Consider the following 24,436-nt stretch of genomic DNA (forward strand, 5'->3'; position numbering starts at 1 on the left):
TAATTAGTCCCTGGATCATTAGTATTCTATATTTAAAGCTACAATAAAATTAAATCACTTAGTCTAGTGATTAATTTGTACTACTTAAATAGGTGATTTTTAAAGAAAGACAACTCTTATTCCAACCTTTATGGACATAATGTTACTTGAATCAGTGATTTAGAAAATCACTCATTTAAGTAAGTCCCCTGACTGATAACCCAAAACAGCATGTTACTGGTGTAACCAGTAGTTCTATTTGAAGACTAATTTTTCAACGTTTGAATTCATTGCCTAGTATTCAAGTTATAGAATTTTTGTGAACTTGGTCAAATGTTAGATAGATTGTTGCTTAACAGTGGTCAATGTAAGAGTTACTTATCATATTTTTGAAACTTTTTGCCTTAAGTGTACCTGATGGCAGGTTATTCGACAAACAAGTGCCAAAAGAGAGGCGAAAGATACAAAAGGGACATTCAAACTCATAAATAGGAAACAAACTGACAATGTCAATGCAGATAACAAAAAACAACCAGAAGACTGAACAACAAAAATTGAGGGTGATCTCAGGTGCTCCAAATGGGTAAGCAGATCCTGCTCCACATGTGGCACCTGTCTTGTTGCCATGAATGTATAAAACAGCTGATCAGTCTAATTTGGTGGGTCATATTAGAGGAAAAGAGAACAGGATTGTGGTTGCAACATACAAATCATACATTTATTTTTCGAAGATGAAGCAAATTGTAACAAACCATAGTGTAAATTCTTTATTAAATGAAATAAAAACACAATTTCCAGTGTAAAAATCTTATCCAAAATGTTTTTTAACATAAAAAATAACAAAGAGATAAATGTGTCCACATATTTTTTAATGATTAATTGTTAAGTATAGAACAAAAAACTAATTATGGAATAATTAAGCTAAAAAATATTTTCATTTTGATTGGATAAGTTTTGAGCTAGACATAAACCATCTTGAAAGACAAAAATAATAGCATCTTCTTTAAATTTGAAATGCAGATAAAAAAAATTCAATAACTTTGAAAATACCACTATAACTGGCAATTTACACAAAAAATCTTCAACAATTCCAGCAGAAATTATTTAGGTAAAGACAAGAAATAACACAGTCTTAAATTAAACAAATTTTGTAATGGAAATCTACAAATAAACAGCGAATTCTTGTACTGAATCAAAAGAACCATGATTGTTTTTTCAGGAAATTTAATGTACATGAAACTTTTAAAATGGCCTTTCTTGTGCATATGAACAGAATTTCTATTCTATTGTCTGCCTTCATGTGTTATCATAGAAACAAATAACTAAATGAAAAATCCAACAAATAAATATATTATGCATTTGTTTAAAAAAATATCTTTTGGCACTCCCCACAGCAGAATAACAATATGAAGTATTAAAGCACTATCACTAATAAATGTTTTATTCTATCGTATTTAAAGATAATTTACATATCTTTTTGGGCATTTGCTTTACCATGTTTACCAATTACTAGACATGAAAACCTATCAGAAAATATTAATTGTGTATTTTGAATTAATACATGTGATAAAAAGCATGTACATGTGTATATCTAAAATAAATTTATCAAAACTGGTGACATATAGAGAAAAAAATTGTAATTTAACTTATTTTCTATTTTGCCCTCACTAGATTTTTATTCAAAATTCCCAAGAAGGGGAATGTTGTACATAGTATTGTGAAAGCAGCTCACTTTAAATATGTCACAAAATGAAAAAAGCTAAACGTGGAATGTACTAATGAGAACGATGGGATTTCTTGCCAAATTAATCAGCATAACAAACATTTGGTCATACCAGTATGATTTATATGCTCCCCCCCAAAAAAAACAAAAAAGCTTTTATAAAAGACTGAAGAAACTTCAGTTAATGCTGACTCAATAAAATACCCTCCCAAAATATTTTGAACTAGCCTTTTTTTTTTGCATTCTAAATGGAAGTGTACCTATTTCACTTATTATACAGGTCCAACAGGGATTCTGTATCCTTCTAATGTGAAATTTTATAATTTGAAACAATTTGCAATAAATAGGTTACATGTGCTGTGCATTTGCTTAGAAGACTAAAAAATATCTGCAAAGAAGAAAATTTACACTTGTTTTTCCATACCTCAATATAAAAATACCAGTAAATTCACAAAAGCACTTATTAATTACTGGACTCATATCCAAGACAGCAAGTACAAAAATATAACACAGGATTCCTTAACAAAAAGTTAAATATAAAATTTTCAGTATAACAAATTGAACACATCTATAAATAAAAATGCCAGTCATACTAATGAAGAAACGATGTTAGTCTATTACAACGTGTACAAGAACCTATTGATTGTCCCACATGAAACATGGATTTCCCTTTCCAGACTGTTCTTTTGCTAAGTTTATTTTCTGCATGTTTCAAAGTTTTCTGCAAACCAATCACAGGACTCCTTCACAGCTGAAAGAAAAGAGAACACAAATGAATGAATGGCTACTCTTTATGTTACACAAACAGTTTAGTTAATTTAATACTATCGTATGTGATTTTGTTTTGAATTGCATAGTATTTGTTTTTCTGCAGCATTGTAGAAATTTTCAAAGACATAAGTTTGAAACAATACAGTGCCCTCAAGATGCCAAACTTAGTGTAATTTTTTGTCTGATCGCATGCAAATCAATTCTTTTTATATATTTTTTTTTTAATTTTTGCAATCTCCATGCCGCAGACATGTAATCTGTTATCTTCCCATAAAACCTTTGCAATCATGTAATCTTCCCATAAGACCTTTGCAATCATGTAATCTTCCCATAAAACCTTTGCAATCATGTAATCTTCCCATAAGACCTTTGCAATCATGTAATCTTCCCATAAAACATTTGCAATCATGTAATCTTCCCATAAGACCTTTGCAATCATGTAATCTTCCCATAAGACCTTTGCAATCATGTAATCTTCCCATAAGACCTTTGCAATTATGTAATCTTCCCATAAAACCTTTGCAATCATGTAATCTTCCCATAAGACCTTTGCAATCATGTAATCTTCCCATAAGACCTTTGCAATCATGTAATCTTCCCATAAGACCTTTGCAATCATGTAATCTTCCCATAAGACCTTTGCAATCATGTAATCTTCCAATAAGACCTTTGCAATCATGTAATCTTCCCATAAGACCTTTGCAATCATGTAATCTTCCAATAAGACCTTTGCAATCATGTAATCTTCCCATAAGACCTTTGCAATCATTTTACTGGAATTCAGATGAATCAAGGCTGGATAAAACATGGAAAAAGTACAGGACAATTTTGTAGAGACTTAATTTTTAGCACATACTGAATTTCAATACATGCAAGCAGTAAAAGAGAGGCGAAAGATACCAAAGGGACATTTAAACTCATAAGTCGAATATAAACTGACAAGGCCATGGCAAAAAACCAAAAAGACCAAAAGACAAACAACATTATACAAAACACAACACTGGAGGCTCTCAAGAGCCTGTGTCGCTCACCTGTATTTACTGATGCTTTGGAAATCATGTAAAATAAGGTTAAAATCATAATTAATAGTATCAGATATTAGATATTATAATGATATCTAAGATAATAACAAACTAGAGGCTCTAAAGAGCCTGTGTCGCTCACCTTGGTATATGTGCATATTAAACAAAGGACAAAGATGGATTCATGACAAAATTGTGTTTTGGTGATGGTGATGTGTTTGTAGATCTTACTTTACTGAACATTCTTGCTGCTTACAATTATCTCTATCTATAATGAACTTGGCCCAGTAGTTACAGTGGAAAATATTTTGTAAAAATTTACAAAAATTTACAAAATTTATGAAAAAATTGTAAAAAATTGACTATAAAGGGCAATAACTCCTTAAGGGGTCAATTGACAATTTTGGTCATGTTGACTTATTTGTAGATCTTACTTTGCTGTACATTATTGCTGTTTACAGTTTATCTCTATCTATAATAATATTCAAGATAAGCTGCAAAATTTTCTTAAAATTACCAATTCAGGGGCAGCAACCCAACAACGTGTTGCCTGATTGGTCTGAAAATTTCAGGGCAGATAGATCTTGACCTGATAATCAGTTTTACCCATGTCAGATTTACTCTAAATGCTTTGGTTTCAGAGATATAAGCCAAAATCTACATTTTACCCCTATGTTCTATTTTTAGCCATGTCGGCCATCTTGGTTCGCGGGCGGGGTCATCGGACACATTTTTTACCCTAATGATGATTGTGTAAAAGTTTGGTTAAATTTGTCTTAGTAGTTTCAGAGGAGAAGATTTTTGTAAAAGATTACAAAAATTTACGAAAAATGGTTAAAAATTGACTATAAAGGGCAATAACTCCTTAAGGGGTCAACTGACCATTTTGGTCAAGATGACTTAATTGTAGATCTTACTTTGTTGAACATTATTGCTGTTTTCAGTATATCTCTATCTATAATAATATTCAAGATAATAACCAAAAACAACAAAATTTCATTAAAATTACCAATTCAGGGGCAGCAACCAAACAACGATTTTCCTGATTGGTCTGAAAATTTCAGGGCAGATAGATCTTGACCTGATAAACAATTTTACCCCATGTCAGATTTACTCTAAATGCTTTGGTTTCAGAGATATGAGCCAAAAACTGCATTTTACCCTATGTACTATTTTTTAGCCATGTCGGCCATCTTGGTTCGCAGGCGGGGTCATCGGACACATTTTTTAAACTATATACCCTAATGATGATTGTGGACAAGTTTGGTTAAATTTGTCTAAGTAGTTTCAGAGGAGAAGATTTTTGTAAAAGATTACAAAAATTTACGAAAAATGGTTAAAAATTGATTATAAAGGGCAATAACTCCTTAAGGGGTCAACTGACCATTTTGGTCAAGTTGACTTAATTGTGGATCTTACTCTGCTGAACATTATTGCTGTTTACAGTTTATCTCTATCTATAATAATATTCAAGATAATAACCAAAAGCTGCAAAATTTTCTTAAAATTACCAATTCAGGGGCAGCAACCCAACAACGTGTTGCCTGATTGGTCTGAAAATTTCAGGGCAGATAGATCTTGACCTGATAAACAATTTTACCCCATGTCAGATTTACTCTAAATGCTTTGGTTTCAGAGATATAAGCCAAAATCTACATTTTACCCCTATGTTCTATTTTTAGCCATGGCAGCCATCTTGGTTGGTTGACCGGATCACAGGACACATTTTTTAAACTAGATACCCCAATGATGATTGTGACCAAGTTTGGGTGCATTTGGCCCAGTAGTTTCAGAGGAGAAGATTTTTGTAAAAGTTTACGGACGACGGACGACGGACGCAGGACGACGGACGCAAAGTGATGAGAAAAGCTCACTTGACCTTTCAGGTCAGGTGAGCTAAAAACTGCAAAATTTTTGTAAAATTACTAACTCAGGGGCAGCAACCCAACAACGGGTTGTTGGATTCGTCTGAAAATTTCAGGGCAGATAAATCTAAATCTGATGAACATTTTTGCCACCTGTCAGAAAAAAGTAAAATCACAAAAATACTGAACTCCGAGGAAAATTCAATCGGAAAGTCCCTAATCACATGGCAAAATCAAATGACAAAACACATCAAACGAATGGACAACAACTGTCATATTCCTGACTTGGTACAGGCATTTTCAAATGTAGAAAATGGTGGATTGAACCTGGTTTTATAGCGCTAAACCTCTCAGATTTGCTCTAAATGCTTTAGTTTCAGAGATATAAACCAAAAACTGCATTTTACCCCTATGTTCTATTTTTAACCAAGTCGGCCATGATGGTTGGAAGGCGGGGTCATCAGACAAATTTTTTAAACTAGATACCCTAATAATGATTTTGGCCAAGTATGGTTAAATTTGTCTCAGTAGTTTCAGAGAAGAAGATTACAAAAATTTACAAAAAATTGTTAAAAATTGAGTACTAAGGGCAATAACTCCTAAAGGGGTCGACTGACAATTTTGGTCATGACAACTTATTTGTAGATCTTACTTTGCTGAACATTATTGCTGTTTACAGTTTATCTCTATCTATAATAATATTCAAAATAATAACCAAAAACTGCAAAATTTTCTTAAAATTACCAATTTAGTGACAGCAACCCAACAACAGGTTCTCCGATTCATCTGAAAATTTCAGGGCAGATAGATCTTGACCTGATAAACAATTTTACCCCAAGTCAGATTTGCTTTAAATGCTTTGGTTTCAGAGATATAAGCCAAAATCTACATTTTACCCCCATGTTCTATTTTTAGCCATGGCATCCATCTTGGTTGGTTGACCAGATCACCGGACACATTTTTTAAAAAAGATACCCCAATGATGATTGTGACCAAGTTTGGTTAAATTTGACCCAGTAGTTTCAGAGGAGAAGATTTTTGTAAAAGTTAACAGATGACGCCGGACGACAACGACGGACGCAAAGTGATGAGAAAAGCTCACTTGGCCCTTTGGGCCAGGTGAGCTAATAAAAAACTAAAGACTGAGCAACACAGACCCCACCAAACACCATGGATCATCTCAGGTGCTCCTGAACTTTAAGTCAATCAGATTTACTGTATTACCTTGATCAAATGGAACAAATTTGAAGTCAGATCGGTATTTCCTCAGTTTGCCATTGCTGGCAGTTTTCTTGAACTGTCCATCAGATTTAGATGTGTCATAAACAACCTCTCCCTTGAAATCCATGGCCTTAATTACAGCTTCTGCTGCCTCTTTTATACTGACCTCATCTTCCTCCCCAACTGTAAACAAAAATTTCATAACTATATGAAGCATGTAATAACATGAACCACCCAAACAGAGGTTTTACCATAATGCAACATCGTGTACAAATTTGCTGTTTCAGACCACTATTGCATTCTTGGAAATATTGTGAAATGCATACACCAATAAAATGTGGTAGGCTCACAATGTTGTAAACAATGAAAATTCAACCACAATTTTTCAAAACAAACAATTAAATAACCCATTATCCATCTTAAGATTATGAACTGGTAAGTTGATCCATTTCTATTTTTGCATTTCATAAATGCTTGCAGCTTTAATATAGTTATTAACAAATATAATGGTATCAAAACCATGTCAGGTTCACACCATACCCAGTTTGTCTATGTACAATTAAGTGTGGATTCATAATCATCATGATACTAGGGTACAGATTTTAGTAAATTTCATGTGTAGGGGAAAACAGCAAATTTAAAATCAAAGAAAATAAACATATTTAGATATTTTGATAGGAGCAAATGAGGAAACAACAAAACTACAAATTCTTAAAAAATAATGTGTTGTCCAACAGCCAAAATTAATACCAACATAATCCACCTTACTTTTAATTTGGGACAATTAAAGAATAAACTTAGTAGTAAATACTCCAGAATGATGTCGAATTTAACATCATCATGGTTGAAATAATTACCTGATAAAATAATTGGATCAATTTCTTGATAATTTCTAAGAACCCAGATCATCAGTCTTGCTAAATCTCTGGAGTAAATAAACTGTCTCCTTGGAGATCCTGTCCCCCATACAGTAAAGGGTGTGTTGTTCTCTGGAAAACATATTTTCATGAATTTACATAATTTTCTATATCATTGTAGTGTTAAAAACTGCTGAGAAGAGCCTACTTACATGTGTAAGTGCCAATCTGCCTAAGAATCAGGTAGTGGTGAAAATATGACGAACAAAAACGCACTCATGTTTACATTAATTATATGTTCAAATTGTATAATGGTGCATGAATATAACATTTGTTTCCTTTTCCTGTTCTGGTAATTCAAAATATAATTTGGTTGAAACGGACTAGAAATTAACAATTAAAGGGAGCTAACTCAGTAATTTGCTATCATTCTAACCAAAAGTTATCTAGAGATTTCTTGAATTACAAAACACACAGAAATGAAGGAGCTACAATTTCTAACTCAGGATGAGGTTAACTTCAGAATGGGATGGTTAGGTCGGTGGGTTTTTTCTGCCATGTTTTGATTTTTTTCAAAATTGCCTGATTCTTACAAAGACTGGCTCTTAAGAAGGTACATGCTTATAGACCCAACCAGATCAGAGCTTTCTCGTAAGAATAAATCTATGATCCCTTAACTGGACTAGCTCCTACAATGCAGACAACTAAAAAGTCCAAAAAACTTCTATGTTGACTGGTTAATAAATTCAGAAAAATGTATTTTATCTGTATAAAAAATTATCCATATATAAAATTTATTTTTACTGGAAGAATGATATATCAACAATGGCTCTACTGGAAAATATATAATGCCAAGGAAAGCACAACTTTAACGTGTGCATGAGGTTTATGATTTTTAAAAAATTTGGCCTTGAGAATCAGATGACAATAATTGTAGAAAATGCATTCGGTGCAGTAAAATTGATACTGTTAATGTTTTTAGTTGCCTATGAACTATAAAAAATATAGTCCTAAAGGGAACAATGTAAATTTTTCAGATGAAGAACAGCAATAAAAGGACTGTAGGAACAGTCAAATGCAAGAAGAATAAATATTTATCATAGATATTTGAAATATAACCAAATAAACAAACTTAGACATACTTTTAGCCATATAAATCTTATGAATCAATCCTGGCAGCACATGACCATCTTCCAAGTTAAAGTTGTCATGTGGTCCATAGACATTGGTCGGGACTACTGAAGTAAACTGACAACCATGCTGTTTGTTGTAAGCTCTGAAAATAAAAGAAGACAAGGAGGTCCTTTAATTCTGTTTTATTATTTATTTTTCTAAGTCATTTTCTCTATTCCTAATAAATTTTGTCCATTATTCTCTATTCCTTAATTTTTTGGCCTATTGTTATTCTTTATTTTGTTGGCCCATTATTTTCTAATCTGTAAACCCCAACCAGACCCTCATATGCATGGTACTGTAAATTCAGAAATTATTGCGAGATTTTTATTAATGCAAATAATGCGACTGAATTAGTATCGCATTCACAAAAACTCGCATTCTGATATCGGATCCATATAACTGTATGCAGGTTTTCCTGAAATCGCAATAATTAATTTCGCATTTTAGTCCTTTCTTCAAAATTCGCAATAATAAATGCACGCAATAATTTCTGAATTTACAGTAGTTAAGTTTTATTCCTTTAAATCGAAAAAAACATTTATAATGAGGTAATTTTGATTATCTGTAGTCCATTTGATGGACCTTTCTGAATAACAATTTTAAGGCTGAGTGTGTGGAGAAATATTTCAGAGCTGTTCCATAAAAAATACACTGGTCCCAAGGAATCTGGCACATGTGTATGACTCCAATCTTAATTGACTAGGATTGTAAGTTTTTCTACCAAAGGTCAGTGGTTCTCTCTGGGCACTCTGGCTTCCTCCACCAATAAAAACTGACCGCCACGAAAATAGCACCATATTATTGAAAAGGTTGTGTTAAACGCTAATCAATCAATCATCACACCAGATAATGGTGGATGATGTTCTTCAATGAATTTATGACAATATGTAGGCAAATTTCAAAATTCTTTTTCAATCACCTTCAAAAAAATGTTTTTTTTTGTGTGAGACATGCCATCAGGTATGGTAATATTATTACTGGCATCACAACAGGAAAATCAGGGAAAAGTAAGAGAATGTTATGTAATAATTGAAATTTAACAAATGAGCAAAATGTTGATTGTAAAAGTTGGGAGAAAGTTTAAATTGGCTAGAAAATATAGAAATTTCTTTCTTGTATAAAACATGCAGTAACTTCATATTTAATTTTAAATATATGATACATACCTATTCTGTACATCTATCATTCTTTTGGAGTAGGAATATCCAAAGTTAGAGTCATGTGGAGGACCATTGTGTACCTGAAATTAAATAAAAAGTTATATATATCATATAAATGCTGTTTATCACCACAAAAATTGAGAACAAGAAATAATTTTTTACCTCTCAGGGAAACCCAAACAGATACACACAGCAGAAACCAGATCATTTCGTAGATTGTAAAAATCTTGAACACCTGGGCAAAGCCTGTTGCAGTTTCAAAGGAAGGGAACATTAGTATGTAATATTAATTCTGAGTGAGCAATATTACCAACAATGTGTGATTTATATTATAAATTGAAATCCCTTTGTGGGTCCAATAATTAGGAATTAAGATAATTGAATTTGAATTGTGAGTATTCCGTATATTAAAACACAAAGTTGATGCGTGAAAAATGCAATGAGCAGGGATGTATAATTTGTTGCACCAATTTTACATGTGCTGAATCACTCGAGTACATGTACTTTATAGTTGAATGTTTCATCCTGGACATAACATAATGTGCAGTTTTTTCTAGAAGAGGTAACAATATTTAATGTTTCAAATATATATGGTTTTCAATTATCATGTTTATGGACCCTTTGGAAGCATTACATTTTGTATGCAACAGAAAGATTCATACTGATATTGACTCTATAAAATTAAAAATACCATTATCTCCCTTGTTTCATCTATAGGGTTATCTCCCTTTTATCCAAACATGCTGATCACTTACCATCGTTTCATCAATAGAGTTATCTCCCTCTTATCCAAACATGCTGATCACTTACCATTGTTTCGTCTATAGGGTTATCTCCCTTTTATCAAAACATACTGATCACTTACCATTGTTTCATCTATAGGGTTATCTCCCTTTTATCCAAACATGCTGATCACTTACCATTGTTTTATCTATAGGGTTATCTCCCTTTTATCCAAACATGCTGATCATTTACCATTGTTTCGTCTATAGGGTTATCTCCCTTTATCCAAACATGCTGATCGCTTACCATTGTTTCATCTATAGGGTTATCTCCCTTTTATCCAAACATGCTGATCCTTTACCATTGTTTCGTCTATAGGGTTAATCTTCCTTATATCCAAACATGCTGATCACTTACCATTGTTTCATCTATAGGGTTATCTCCCTTTTATCCAAACATATGCTGATCACTTACCATTGTTTCATCTATAGGATAAGTTGTCTTATCAGGAAATATACACGTAGACAGACAGGATACTACTTTCTTAACTCCAGTCGTGTGGCTGATGTTCAGAACGTTATCATTGATTAAGGTATTAATTCTCTGAAAAAAATTACGCACAAATTGAAAATAAATAATGAGATTTCATTCAACAAACCATTAACTAGGGACAGTGAGGATATCATTACAAACAATCATACTTTAGTCTTTTAGTCTTAGATACATGATTTTTTTATTAGTTATTGGCTTTGAACTATCTGTCAGTAACTGTGAGTACTCTCCTTACTTAGTGTCTTTTTTTGTTGTGGGATTTATAGATACCCTGCCATGTCCGGTTTGAGTTTTCTGTTTTGAATTGATTTGATGAGTTAAGCCTTTTTCAACTGGTTTATGTCTTGTCATATTTGTTTTTCGCAATTTATTTTGTTATAAATTTAGGCCGTTAGTTTTCTCTATTGTATTGTTTCATATTTTTCATGTTGGGGCCTTTTATAGCATACTATATAGTATGGATTTTTCTCATTGTTGAAGGGCATACAGTTGCCTATGATTGTTTACATCCACTTCATTTTAACTCTAGTGGACAGTTGTCTCATTGACCATGTTGACAATCATACCACATCTCCTTCTCTTTATAATAGTGCATACAAATTAAATATTGACATTGGTCATGATAATAGTCCAAATTGGATAAACTACTGTAAATTCAGGAATTATTGTGACGTTCTTATTAATGCAAATAATGCGACTGAGTGACTATCGCAATAATAACTTGCATTCTAATATCTGATACATATACCATGTGTACAATATATCTGTAAACTGCTGTATGCAGCTTTTCCTGAAATCCCAATAATAAATCTCGTATTTTTGTTCATTCCGTCTTCAAAAATCGTAATGATCATGATAATGCACGCAATAATTTCAGAATTTACCTTAGTAAATGGCTAGCTGAAATTTAATGGAGAAAATAGAAACTATCATTCACAATTCTTATACAGTGATTTTTGTCATGCCTGTCCAAATAACTTACATAAAAGTCAAGGTTGTATTTAAGATTTCTGAACAATCCTCCAACCATAGCAGCTAAATGTATAACATGAGTTGGCTTGATTCTGTTAAATATGGCTTCAGTGGCTGCCCTATCACTGAAAATTACAAATTCTGTTTATATAGTATAATGACAATGTATCTTGATGACTAAGTTATATATATATAAATTAGTGTCTTAAAATAAAATATATGGGGAATGTGACCATGGGACACAGATGATGCCCCTGCTTGCATATAACGCTATAAAGGGACATACCTCAAGAACCGTAAAAGTGACACTACCCAAAATCGTACTTGATCTAAAATTTGTGGTAATAAGCAATGTGTATAAGTTTCCTAACATTTGGTTGAGGCAAACTTAAGTTAGAGAAAGGAAACGAAAAATTCAGCAATTTTTCCATTTGAGAAGGGGAATAACTCTAGAACGGTAAAAGTGACGCCACCCAAATTCAATCTTGATCTGTGTTTTGTGGTAATAAGCATTGTGTATAAGATTCATAACATTTGGTTGAGGCAAACTTAAGTTAGAGAAAGGAAACGAAAAAATCAGCAGTTTTTCCATTTGCAAAGGGGTATAGCTCTAGAAAGGTAAAAGTGACGCCACCCAAACGGGCGGAAATCCAGTTGAAATTAAACAAAAGAAATGGAACTCTTTGTTAGAGAAGGTAAAAAAGGCGAAGTTAGTAAATTTGAATTGTTTACATCTGTTTCTATGGGCTTTAAAAGTTTAATGAATGTGCCTAATTTAAGATTTTATGCATCTTAAGTGTGTGTTTTTACTTAAATTATTGAATTGAACATCAAGATATTTGTAAACTTTTAAATTATAGACAAATTTTCACAAAACAGGCGATTGTGATAGGTGCAAATTCTCATGGATCTTTTTTGTGCATAAGCATAAATTCCGCCGAAAAAAATTCCAAAGAAAGATAATAGATTTATCTTCTTAAAGCATCAATTTTCAGCTCTGCCCCAGGTGACAGTTTTTTGGGAAAAAATCCCCAAAATAGGCAATAATTTCATTGAAAAAAGAGAAAGTCCTTTTTAGGTTCAGGCGTGTTTGAGTTGACTATTCTGTCTCGAGAACATATAAAAGAAAATTATTTGATACATCATCTCGCTTCAGATTCTATTATTTTTATATATTTAGTCTGTAGGTTGATACAAAAACAATAAAAATTTACAGTACTAAAATATGAAATATATGGGTCGAGTGAAATACCTTTCTAATGAGTCATAACAACAGAATAGGCGTGTTCAAATAACAATTGTTTTACTAAAAGTACTTGACAACAAACTTTTCTGGTGGATCTTAAAAATGCATAACTTCAAAAAAACTTCATTTTTTGTGTGTGTTATCAAGGGTAATTAGTCTTCAACCTCTGAAAATTTTTAGTCTGCCCTTCCACGAAATATTTAATTAGAATTTTTTTTAAATATTTTTAAACTTTCGAAAATTCCCCCTGACAACCGATCAGACAATAGTTTAAAGTTGACCAAATGCATAAAAAAATACATTAAATGATACTCAATAGCTAGTAGATACAATTGTCTTTTAAAATACAACTGGCATACAAGGATCGTAATGATACTGTGTGGATAAATTTATCGGTTTTCAAGAGCTAAATTGACAGCGCGTCATCACTACAACGGCTTCCATTTTTACAACTATAAAAGTTAGGTGGCGTAATGGGGAGATAATTTTGACGAAGTAGAATCCTGACTGCAAATTCAAACTTGATCTGTGTTTTGTGGTAATAAGCATTGTGTATAAGTTTCATAACATTTGGTTGAGGCAATCTAAAGTTAGAGAACGGAAACCAATTTAGGGACGTACGAACGGACAAGGGTAAAACTTAATGCCCCCTCTGCTACGGCAGGGGCATAAAAATTCAACACTTTTCTTGCATTAAAACTCATGTGTCTGGACTGTCATGACTGTTTTCGGTGGCAGTCTCATCTATTGTTTTTTTCTTCCTAAAATCTCACCAAAATGCTCTCCTAAAGTACGTGGTCAGACACATAATCATTTATGTCTCATTCCAACATGTCAGATATGGAAACTCCGACAATTTTATGGCAGGTATTCTATATACAATCTACAGATCCAGGTGTGAACAGTGATAAAGTTGTGCTGCATGACCTTAGCGCTTCACTGATTTCAGTTTACATTAACTATAACTTAAATGGTTTTCAGGTTCAGATCGATGTAGACAGAAAAGAAATAATAATAAGAGAATATAGATATTATTACAATAAAATCATGTATTTAATTTGTTGATTTATTTTTTTCTACTGTTCTTTTGTTTTCATTGGTTACTGATCTTTCTGGTTTGCTAAAAATAGCCTTTATAACTTACATGACTTTTAATTCCAATTAAATGCATAAAAAACTATGTTTAGATAAATATTGCATTAACAGCTGAAATACAGAACTATTTAACCTGTATTGGAATACACCACAAACTTTCTGGTTGCCATGACACCCACCATTGAAATAAGACCTAACATACAACATTGGAATTATACATGTAGTCTAATTTAGTGGACTCTCGTCAAATAAACTCACGACAAATCTCCGTCTTTAGAGGAAAGGAAATGCCATTCCTCATTAGGGTTTTTCTCTTCACCAGTGGCTATAAACTCAATGGCTTTTCCAACCAAACCTGTACCACCAGTCACCATGATAACTTTCTTTTCTGCCATTTTCAATGTTCTGGAACAGAAAAATAATGAAACAGTTATTGATTAAGACATTTTTACCTGATTAAATTATTATTTGGAACCAAAAGAAGTATTATACGTCTAACATGTCTAATGAACACTATTTTCAGTCATTGGCAGTGTTTAAAATAAATTTTTTTATAAAGGATTTTTACCATACACATTTATCACACAATCCACAGTAATAATTAAATGGAAAAAAATATAGTTAATGAACCATGTTATTTTTGTTTTTGAAAACTGTAAATTTTGAAACACATTTTATGCTCTTTCTATTCTGGCTTAGAAATTTTTTTTGTAATTTGGTTTCATTAACATCATGGTTTGATAAGCAGACAGAGGAATTTCTTGAATAAGTGATTAAGTAAAGATTAGTTCAGAATTATTACAAACAGGAGTTATCTACTTAAGTTTGAGTTTTGAATTCACGCAAATGAGTACATGGAGTACATTTAATGCACTAAAAGAAGTGATTTTATATTATGTTATTTTTCTACAAGACTCAATCTATAAATGTGCTGTTATAAAGAAAAAAACAGAGATAACCATTTTCAACTTATTTCTATAGTTTGTTCTTATGTTGTGCTGTAACACCACTGTCCTGACTGTCCCAGGTTAGGGGATGGTTGAGCACTCACAAACATGTTTAACCCAGCCACATTCTGTATGTGCCTGTCCCAAGTCAGGAGCCAGTAGTTCAGTGGTTGTCGTTGGTTCCTGTCTGTCATGTTTGTTTTTCATAAATTGTTTGGTTATAAATTAGGCCGTTTGTTTTTGTCAATTGAATTGTATCACATTTTTCATTTTGGGCCCTTCTATCAATGTCTATATATAGCCAACTATACCGTATGGGTTTTTCTCATTGTTGAAAGCCGTATGGTTGCCTTTAATTGCAAATATCCACTAGTGGATTATAAGTTGTCTCATTGGCAATTATACCTCACCTCCTTGTTTTTATATAAATCAATTCTTACACATGATAATTTCATTAATTGAAATGCCGTAAATAAATAAACCAGAGCACACTAGTTATATCCTGGCCATTGTGAAAATCCCCCTACTTATGTACTGAAATTTCCAATGTTCGGAGTCAGGAATTAGCCCAGTTACTTCTACACTGTAGCTTTCGGTATTAACCACTGAGCCACTAAAAAAGGCGGAGGCAAAATGTGAACAACTACCTTAGCTGCAGAACTGCAGCTTTTATGGTCTTTGTCAAAAATATCATAAGTGCTACTGTTCTGCAGCTACAACTACCTGTAACAGAAAATTGTTTTTGTACAGTACTGTACAGGCCCACTCCCCTTTACTTCCGTAATTGTCACTTCAGTGAATATTTAGTCTGCAATTTTATTTATAGGAACTGTACTTACATGTATCATCACTGCATGTCAAATTTTAAAGAAAAATCCTTTATTTCGAAAATATCTAGTGATATATATAATACAGTTCCTAAAGCTAACGATAATCATATAAATGCTAACAAAAGGACTTGAATTTTTTTTTTTTTTTCGATTGTCTGGAATCCCTGTATAAGTGGTCTATTAATAGATCACCTTTTCCTTTCATAAATATGTGATAAACTGGCCCTCCATACATATTTACTGCACATGGGCAGATTAACCGGACAAACACATTTCCGATAAAAACACAGATGACCCACTTGTTTTGTTGATTTTAAAATTTATTTCAGACATTTTTTGGGAAATGAGATCTACTACTTAAAATTGATTTGTCAGTGAATCGATTTATGTTAAATTTGATACAATTTGTATATAATTAAGCAGAAATACATACGATCAAAGCCTTACTTGGGCGGATTTACCGGACTTCATCGCATGTTTATATGCAGATTTTACCTGAACTAAAGACTTGCTTAGCCAAAAATCAGTGATTCTTCTTTTTGTTCCTGTTAAGCGGCCACATTCAACTGTCTGATTATTGCCCTACTGTTTTGTTCATGTAGTCAAATATAATAAATGAAATATATACAGATCTGTGATAGTTAAAATCCTATATACATGGATTACCACGTTATGCTTATGTATTAAAACTATTATCTATACAACTATGAGTATGAAGTTTATATTTTAACAGGATGCTTTACAATAAATCTCAAGTCGCCGACTTATCCCTCAATCAGATTACAATAAAGCTCCTGTGTCCAAGGGTCGTAAGCAAAGCTGGGACACAGGATCTGTATTTAATCAGATTGCTTATCCTTCAACCGGATAAATTATATTTACCATGTAAATTTGACAAGTTACGGTCTCTTTCTGATTATTTTTTTATTTCATACAGACGAAAAAGAAAGAGTAAAGTTCGTTATTACTACCTTTTATGTATTTGTATTCGGTATATTTACCTGGGTGATAGGGACGCCACGTGAAAATACAGTAGGAAGTGAAGAAACAGGTTTTGTCAGGCAGGTGCTTCCGGTTTAAGGTTTTTTCGGTCTCACTCATTAGCGACAAGAAGCGACAAGAAGCGTCAAGAAGCGACAAGAAGAATAAATTTAGCGACAAGAAGCGACAAGAAGACTATTTAGCGACAAGAAAACTTAATAAAAATATTATTAAAATAAATATATTAAAAAAATATGCATTGACATTTTTATTTTAATATACGGAAAGTAAAGTGATTTTCATTATTTTTTTTTAAATATATTAATATAATTTAATTTTGGATGTAACGCGTCTTCTGATTGGCTGACGTTGTTTTGTTTATCAGCTCATAGACATAATTTTGTCATGTGACCGTGACGTCATCAACGTTTTTTCATGGTTTACTCCGGTTTAAAATGGAATTTAGAATTAAATTATAAGAAATGACTGTAATATTGTTTCTGTCTATTCGAAATAACATAAAAAATGTGGTGCACACTTTAAAATAACCCGTTACACGGGTTATTCAGTGTGCACCACATTTTTGATGTTATTTCTTCATAGACAGAACAAATATTACAGTCATTCCTTAAATAGACATTTCCCTGTCATAGTATGACATTAATTTTTACATGTTCTTGTGTTTTAGAACAATAATATATTTATTTTATAATTTTTTTAACACTCTCTTTGTCTAAAATATAATAAACTGACCTGCATGCAAAATGCATTATACGTGAATCAGTGTCCAGAAAAGATAATGTTACTAAAACGTGAATATTTTATTTGGGTATTGACTTATCAAACGATATGTATGTTTATGCATAGTTTAAAGTTGATTGAAGATAAAAGGTAATTAAAGACAATGTTGAGTGTTCAACACAGTCAGAAAGCTGACCCCGGTTTGACCCCATTTCTTAAAGCAACAATGGAAGTCATGTGATTACCATATATGGGCATTTTTTTACCAAAAATTGTAGTTTTTTGCATGAACTAAAACTAATTTGCTTTTAAGTGAACATTCTTGAGTATATAAGAAATATATTGATCCACTCAATTATGGATTAAACTAATTTTTTCTCTCAAAATGTGTCTTCAAAGTCTAGGTATTGACCAAAAAAATCGGTCACTGGAAATTAAAATCGTAATTTTCTTTCTTAACTTCTCGGGAAGCTATGCTGAATTTAAATTATGTTATGTAACATATATTTGACTATGATATGTCAAATTTGTGCCACTTAATACGCTGTAATACGCAAATGTGCCACTTCGATGTGTCGATATTTCTGAGGAAGCGGGGCCGATAGTAATTTACGAGTTACGTCCCTTTGTTTGACACTCTCATGATCAAACTATTATTATATTAAGCACCATATGCTGTTATTTACATGAGGATATTATTAAAATAATTTTATTTAATATATTTTGATACTAAAGACATGTGCAAAAAAATTAGCGAAACACATTTTATCACTTTTCAGAACTCAGTCTCAGTGAAATACTCAAATAGGCCCTATGTCAGTATGTGCCATAAATTGGCATAATATTATTATTCCAAGAGTTAATTTAATATTTATATTTTGGTAAGTATTTATACTGCTGTAACCAAATTATTTCAACACAGAAATAAATTTCTACTTTAATCATACAAGGAGTAGCCAAAATATTCATGAATAATGGATCAAGACATGATTAAAATGATCAAATACAGGAACTCCTTTTCATTACTGATACCTGATCCTACCTTTTTCATTTAAACTTAAACGAGACCATAATGAAAGTATTCTGAATGTAAATTCTTCATTATTTGAAATAAAAGGAAATAAGTTTGCAATTCTTGTATGAACAAACTAAATATAACAATAAATTTTGTCTCACTGATTCCATGCAGATTCTATTATGAATGGACTCAAATTATAAAAAAAACAACCACTAAACCAATAAATAAATGGTTCTAATCATGAACTTGAAAATAGATAAGAACAAAAAAGACTGGGTCTAATATTTTTCTTCTTCTATTTAATTTTTTTTAACTTTATATATAAAAGTATCTCAGAGCAGATTTTGAGTGCTAAGTCAACAATATTATGTTTTAGATCACAAGTCATAAGTAAGTCACACTTCATGTCAGTATGAACAAAAAATGCTTTGAATAAGAGTGATTAAAATGCTAGTCTGAAAGAGATTGTTTTAAGTTCATATTTAGGACAAGACTTTTTCATTTACCTTTGGCAGTTTTGCAGGATTACTTCATCACAAATGTTTTTATAATATTATAAACGATGAATGAGTTTTGGTTAAGGTTGTGTAAAGACAGTATACGATTTCCTTACCTTGTTTAAGTTAAGTCAAACAATTCACTGACTTAAAGAGAATAATTAATCCAGTCAAATATTCACAGCTGAACTCGCCATTGCTTTTTCAAACAAACACACTAAATGTGTGTACATTGTGTAAAGATGCAAGTTGACATCGATGTGTAAGATAAAAAACTACAATGTAAAAAAATGTCTTTCGTTTGGAATTTAGTTCGAACGGGGTTTCCTAAGGGGTGATAGAACGTTAGACTTGATTTTTGTTTTAACTTTGAGATACTTATTATTAATTTTTTATATAGTTTGTATAGTCTTTGTTTATCTGGAAAAAAAAGAAGAAAAAAATAACAGACAATTTCGCATAATTCTTAAACGACGATCAAAGGCATTACGTTATTTTTAAAAGACGGACAATTTATAACATGTTTAAGTATTATTTTCTTTGATAATAAGAACCATGCTTGAAAAATCGAAAGAAATCTATTTCTGACCATAATGGCAAGTAAGAAACAGAAAAAAGAAAAAATTCCAAATTGGCGCCAAATTATTTTTTCCGCGAAATTAACGCAATTTCAGAATGGCGGGTTTTAATATCAGTCCCATTGTTGTCTTAAGAAAGTAGCAACAACGGTCGTTTCTAAGGGCTTGCTTTCCGACTGAACAGTTGCTCACTATTTACAATTATTGCCGTATATTCTGGCGCGTGTAGTTGTATAGTCTGACGCGTGTACAAAGTTATAGGTGTTAATTGAATGTTATTGTAGCAATACAATAAGGGACACACGTCCTTTACTCCAACCATGATTCTAATTTGTTCATCCTTAAGCGTCATTATGCTTCTATGAAAAGAAGTAATTCTTACAAGAAAATAATCAGCTGGTTCGAAAAAAATGCCTTGCCATTCTCTTGAAACCATGAATAAAGCAATAGCAGAATACATAGGTACCTATCCTATTAAACAAACAAAATATTGCTGATGATATATGCAAGCTGTCATCAATATTTATAATTCTTTGAAAGAAATTGTTCAGATCACAGGCAAACCTCCAAATGTTATCTTGAATCATTAATTTCTTCATCTAGCCAATATAATAAAAAAAAAATGAAAATCTCTTTATTGCTGTCAATGCATATTTTTTTTAATATATTTATTCTAATAATATTTTTTTTGAGTTTTCTTGTCGCTAAATAGTCTTCTTGTCGCTTCTTGACGCTTCTTGACGCTTTTTGTCGCTTCTTGTCGCTAATTAGTGAGACCCAGGTTTTTTCCTTTACAATTTACGGCTTCCACTAAAGACCTAAACTTGGATCGACCTGAAAAGACCCGAATAGACCTGAAACAATTAGATTTATTTAAATTACAATAACTTTTTTACTTTCTCAAATAAAACGAAAGTTGAGGCTTTCTTTTATTACTAAGATAGACAAACCAAGCACTGTCTGACTGAATGACAATTTATAGAATACACTGAGACAGAATACATTTTGAATCAGCGACCGGTGTCTTTTATTAAGTCCTCTTAACAGTCGAACTGTGCAGATTTTTGGCAAAATTGCTCAGATTGTGGTAAAAGCATGAAATTTGGCATAGTAATAGTATATGTCATGGACAACATTTTCAGCTATGGACCCACTATGAAAGTCGAAATTGGCGGGAGAGGCGGCCATTTTAAAAATGGCTGACGTTTGATTTCTATAAATTCAAAAAAATTAAAGAAAATGATATTAGGGAAGATATTGACATGATACCTGGTAAATAGAATGACAGTGCTTATACCAATTATCTTGTTGAAATTTTTTTTTAAATGTAAGCCATCTTGAAAAATCTTGAAATTTTCAAGCCAAAATAGGTAAAGCTCCAAAGTCATTATTCGATAAAAATAAATATACAATATATGTACATTGTCAAACATATAAAAATGAATTTGTACATGTTGTATGAATTTTAGAAACACGACGAAAAGCGAGGCCCGCCGAGTTTTTCTCCTGTTTTGTAGCGAGTACAAATGAATTTTATATTTTCCGACAATGTACATATATTGTTTTTATCCTGAAATTTACACCTAACACTAGCAACTTTAGTTATCAAAACCTGAATCATTGTCTCTAATGTTCCAAAGTAATCGACATAGTTTAAACGCAGAAATGGGACAAATCTTGTCGAGACAAATTTTCAGATCTCAAAATATTTCATCATTAAAAGCGAAAACATTCTTTTGAATTAACAGTAAGTAACCAGACACTGTAAAGTGGTACTAGTACTGGATCAACAAGAACAATAACTGCAGTGTATTTTTCTGTGGTGATGTATCTGAAGATTTCCATGATGCATTGTCATTTTTAATCGGCAAAAATATTGCATGACTGTGCACCTGTACTACAAGACAATATTCTCTTAGTCAAACTATTAGTGCTGGAGATGTAATATCACAAGTATCATGCTTAATGATTGATAAAACTTGACAACATAGCTAATAGTCAGAATAAATAAAAAACACACAGAATGAAGGCTAGGAATCTTTTAACCTAGGAATTGTGCTTTCCGAAATGATAGAATAGATCGACGGCAAACAGTCTGGAACAGATATTGGGCTTATTTCCAAGCTTGCAGATCACGCTTAATTGTACATTAACGCCTTGAACTACTTGGAGTTGTCATGGAAGGAAGTACTGTTCCAACGCGTCAAAAAAATTGGAATGAAGCTGCCTTAGGAGATCTGCAAGCATACAAGCAAGGTAGATGAAGGCATCATCATAGCCATATGAGGCAAAATAGTTTAAAGAGATATGCTTGATACTAAGAATAGCTTTACAGGGGCATTCAATAACAGCTGTCAACACGAATCAGTTCAACATACATTATTTTCCTTAATAGGAATGATACTAGGATGGCCACACACCGAGACAATATCCAGTAATATCGTTGAGTTGCAGACAGCACTTACCATTTCACAGTTATAATAGTTCAATTGTGCAACTCGACTTCGAAAGGATACAACTGCAACTTATCAGTCCTCAGATAGAGAGTAATATGGCTCAATGTTTGTGGAACTGGTTCATTTTGAAAGCCTTCATTGAATGTCCCTGTAAAGCTTTTTATAGTAGCAAGCCTATCTCTTCAAACTATTGTAGTTACTTTGGCTATGATGAGGCCTACATTCTCACGACTGAATATAAGACATGGCCTCAGAATTTCACAAACATCTTCGTTGAAAATCAGGAGAACGACGCTACCTTTTTTGTGTGCTTGCATATCTTCTATGGCAGTTAGTATCAAGTAATAGTACCTGACTTTGGCCTCATTCCGCCATTTTTTCCCCAGAATCCCTTGTTTTTTAAGTGTGACGTCACTGAATGAGGCCAAAGCTCAGGTACTATTACTTAGGGGTAGGGAAATAATAAAGGGGGGTGGGGAAAAAGAAGGAGGGTCAAATAGTTTATTTATAAATAAAAAATTTTCACTCTGCATTAGGGACTTGTGACCCGTAATGTTAATATTAACATTAGTTGCATTAAAAATTTGTTATTAAATAATAGGACTCTGACGTGATTCGAACACGTAACCTTCTGATCTGGAATCAGACGCGCTAGCCAATTGCGCCACAGAGTCTTTTTTTGTTTTTTTTTTTTTTTAACATATACATATTTACAATAATAATAAAATAATAAATATAATAATTAATATTTACATAACAATAATAATTTTTTACATAAAAATATAATAATTAATATTTACAATAACAATAATAATTTAAAGTTCATAAGTCAGTCTTCTTCTTAAACATCTTCTTTTTCTGTTTTGTTTGTTCTGTAATATATTTTTTATATTTTTTATTTTAATTATTTTTTTATTTTATGTACTACATTTTAAAAGTAAAATTATAATAATAGTTAACAACATAAATATATTTATACAAGGATTTGTAAAAAAAAAATACATAATATCTATTATACATTGTCTGATTGTTTTTTTCTTTATACATTTCTACAAAAAAAAATAATATTTTTTATATATTAACTTTTAACAGAAGCATTTTAAAATTTTTTTAAATAAATATTTTCAATAATATTTTTTTTTTAATTCATCTTTAGATAAATTTTTATTTTGTAATTTTTTTTTTTCCTATTATTAATTCTTTTTGTAAAATTATTCTCTTTAATTTCTTCACATCTTTTACAAAAACATCTGTAATAAGTAGGTGCCCATGGTATAGCATTGAATTTACTAATAGATAATTTTTTTTTACAAGTTGTACAAAACTTTTGTAAAAAAAACAAAATAAATTTTTTTTTTTTGTAGAATAATATAACCTTTTTTATTAATCCATATAATAATTTTGAAATTCATAAGAAAATAAATATTCTACCCAGGCATCAAAAGTTACAATTTGTTTATCAATTTTATTATATAATTCTTTTTTTTTTAATTATTTTACTAGTTGTTTGTCTATTAAATAATATTTGTATTAAATTTTCTTTATTTCCAATTTGTAATACCTGTTTCAAAATATAAAATGTTGTGTGTTATTTCAATAACATTATCATCATTATTATTATTTTCTAAAATTTTTTTATAAAGTTTTTTTAATTGAACATAGTCAGAAGGAGTATGAATAATAGGATCAGGTGAAAATAAGAATATTAATTCAAATAAATTATTTGATAGTAAGTCAAATAAATCTAATTTAATACAATTTTTTGTTGTATATATGACCTTATTTTTATGGTATAATTCCATTATAAGTTTTTTACTGTAAAATTCAGACATTAAATTTTTATAATTTTTTTTTGTATTATTTATACAATTAATTTCATGAAACTGATATATATGTTCTCTTAAATCCCAGGGTAAATATTGTATTAATTTCTGAAAATAAAAAAAGTAATATACATTATTTTTTTAAGAAATTTTTAATTCCTGTTTCAAAATATAAATATCTTTGTGTAATTTTATCTTCAACA

General features: G+C 31.4%; 1 protein-coding gene and 1 non-coding gene across 2 annotated transcripts; both read right to left on the reverse strand.

Moving 5' to 3' along the window:
• Positions 1-733: 733 nt before the first annotated feature.
• Positions 734-17,214, reverse strand: LOC127724246 (GDP-L-fucose synthase-like). The gene is made up of 9 exons (XM_052231175.1): positions 17,141-17,214; positions 14,621-14,767; positions 12,032-12,146; positions 10,972-11,100; positions 9,781-9,854; positions 8,581-8,714; positions 7,439-7,570; positions 6,585-6,764; positions 734-2,453 (listed from the first exon to the last, which is right to left on the reverse strand). The coding sequence occupies exons 2-9, from the start codon at positions 14,755-14,757 to the stop codon at positions 2,398-2,400; spliced, it is 957 nt and encodes a 318-aa protein (XP_052087135.1). The 5' UTR covers positions 14,758-14,767; positions 17,141-17,214; the 3' UTR covers positions 734-2,397.
• A 5,796-nt stretch (positions 17,215-23,010) lies between these two features.
• On the reverse strand, positions 23,011-23,084 carry Trnaw-cca (transfer RNA tryptophan (anticodon CCA)). The gene has a single exon. It is a non-coding gene; the product is annotated as a tRNA-Trp (tRNA).
• Between the last annotated feature and the right edge of the window lie 1,352 nt (positions 23,085-24,436).

The sequence above is a fragment of the Mytilus californianus genome, unplaced genomic scaffold (assembly GCF_021869535.1).
Source record: "Mytilus californianus isolate M0D057914Y unplaced genomic scaffold, xbMytCali1.0.p SCAF_14, whole genome shotgun sequence".
NCBI classification, from domain to species: Eukaryota; Metazoa; Mollusca; class Bivalvia; order Mytilida; family Mytilidae; genus Mytilus; species Mytilus californianus.